Source organism: Jaculus jaculus, chromosome X (genome assembly GCF_020740685.1).
Source record: "Jaculus jaculus isolate mJacJac1 chromosome X, mJacJac1.mat.Y.cur, whole genome shotgun sequence".
Classification (NCBI taxonomy): Eukaryota; Metazoa; Chordata; class Mammalia; order Rodentia; family Dipodidae; genus Jaculus; species Jaculus jaculus.
Window position 1 is genome coordinate 66452066 of NC_059125.1, and position 2376 is coordinate 66454441.

General features: G+C 44.1%; 1 protein-coding gene across 1 annotated transcript; it reads right to left on the minus strand.

Annotated features, from left to right (window-relative positions):
* Positions 1 to 883: 883 nt before the first annotated feature.
* Positions 884 to 1762, minus strand: LOC101604297 (polycomb group RING finger protein 6-like). The gene has a single exon (XM_045139882.1). It carries the CDS (start codon positions 1760 to 1762, stop codon positions 884 to 886), a length of 879 nt encoding a protein of 292 aa, XP_044995817.1.
* Positions 1763 to 2376: the final 614 nt, after the last annotated feature.

A 2376-nucleotide genomic window follows, 5' to 3' on the forward strand; every position in this document is an offset into this window, starting at 1 on the left:
CCATATAAAGCCAGATGCACACAGTGGTGCTTGCATATGGAGCTCATTTGCAATGGCAAAAGGTCCTAGCTCATCAATCTTCTCTCTCTCCAAGTAAATATTGAATCAGTAAAGCTGATTTACTGATGAAACAGCATTCTGCAAACTTCTAACATTTTCTATTTCAGAAGTAGTGCCATTGTATCAACCATCCTAAGACGAGATCTTGCATGATGTCAAAGACCTATGCAAATAAACTTGACCACAAAGTAGCACCTCTTGGTGTAAACACGTTGTCACACTACACTGAAGGTTTATGGCATGATCCATAAACTGTGCAGGTAATTCATACCTTTTAGAATAGAATAACATATTTTTAGTAGCGCTGATAGCCAACAGTTCAAAATGTAATGGCAACATACAAAGCTCGTCAATAGTTTTGATCTTGTCAAGATCACTCTGCAATTAAGAGTGGCTTTGAATCTTCTGTTTGAAAGGCAACTGTTTTTCCCAAAGGGCAACAATTTGTTGCCATCCTGTAGACCAAAATCTCCACAATCAACTTGAAAGAGACATGGCTGAATAAACAACGATAAAACTGGAACCAATTTTTCTTAAAGAGGAAAAGCAAAAGTCAACTTCTACATATTTGGAATCACAAGCCATTTTAAAATCCAGTGTTCTGATTTCTTTTTTCTGCACTCCGAGTGCTTTTCATAGAGTCTTGTGAAACAGAAGCAGTCCATCATTGCAAGTTGTACCTCTAAACGCCTGGATTCCCATTGCCGAAAAGAGGTGTGTCATAAACAGTGCACAGTGGTGGTGATTGGAATTTTCTAGAATTCCTTGGTGGGATGCACTACTTCAGAAGCTTCCTTTCCTCCTCAAAATACTGCTACCATTTTCAAGCTTCTTTCAGAGGAGAAACAACTCGGTAATAAAGGACAAGCAGGCCATCCTGCATCCCTGCCTCCCCTACTGTATGTTGGATTTCTGCCAAATTTTGGGATTCCTTCAGCAACTGACCAGCACATCTGATTTCTACCTGACAAGATGGGTCGAGGCCAATTTTCCTTTTAAGGAATTTTTGAACATGTGCAATAGTTGCACTTTCACAAACTCGGACAAACTTCTTTTTCAGAGGCTCAACATAGCCTGTGCCTTCATTAGCACCCATGAACTCCAGTAATAAAGACACATTAACTTGAGTTGGAACAGGAGGCAGTGATTGTGCAGCATTCTCAGCATCTCCTGGGCTGGAAATGGTCGCCTGAGGAATAGCAACTTGAAGTGCTTCTTGACCTGCTTTATAAAACTCACACCTTCGCTTTTTTTCTTTTTCTTCTAGACCACTCACTAATTTGTACACTATGTTTTGTAACTGCGCATCCAACCTTAAGTTATAATGAGGTTTGGCCGGATGTACCACTGTGTTGCATTTTGGACATCTGTTGCTATGGTCAAGATGCTTGACAATGCAGCTCTTACAAAAGGTATGAAGACATTCTGTAATGGTTGTTGCATCGATTAAATAACCTTTGCAAATGGGACACAAAATAAATGGCATCAGCTCGGAAAGCTTAACCAAGTCCTTCTGGTTAGGAGGCCCGGATCCCAAGCTGTCCTGGGTGTCAGTGTCAGATGGCTTGGCCTGACCTTTCTCCCCAGCTAAGGGCACCAAGGTAGCCTTGGGGTACAAGGCTGGGGGTACGAGCAGCACATCTTCAGCTCCAGCTCCCTCCATCTTGGAGGCACCCACGTTTTGGGCTGGTATACCCTCCATGGTGATGGTTGAGGCAAACAGGCAAGGCGAGGCCGAAGCACCAATGACGTAAGCGAACGGGCAAAGCGAGTAGAGAACCGTGAGGTGAGATAAGCCAAACCTGAGCTGTCGGAGATACGTGGTCCGGAGAGGGCAAAGTAAGATGGGAAGTCCAAAAGCGACCTAGAAGACACTGGGTGAAAACCGTCGAGGCGAGGCGAGGCGAGGTGAGGAAACCCTGCAAGCAAGGCGCAAAGAATTTGCGAGGTGAACCAGTGAGGCAGAGTTGAGCCAAGCCAAACCCAGCGGAACTGGAGAGCCAAGGGAAGGAAATGACTGCAAGCGAGGTGGAGGAGAGGCAGCGTGGCTGACCTGTAGGGGCTGCTGGGAGATGTAATTCATCTAAGCCAATCGGAAGCCACAGAACTTATATGGCTGGATGGGAGGAGCCCTTCCTGAAAAGAATGTTGACCAATTTCCTGTTTGAAATGCTTCATATGCTCTGATTTCTCTACACATCTTGTAAGCCTGTGCCTTTTTCAAAGGCTTCGTAAATCTGCCCAGGCTTTTAAAAGATGACTAACTTGCTATTTGAGTGCAAAAAGGATTCTATTTTCCTCAATTTATGCAAAGAT

Coding starts and splice junctions, on each gene's coding strand:
- LOC101604297 (XM_045139882.1), bottom strand. CDS start 1,762: ATGGAGGGTATACCAGCCCAAAACGTGGGTGCCTCCAAGATGGAGGGA.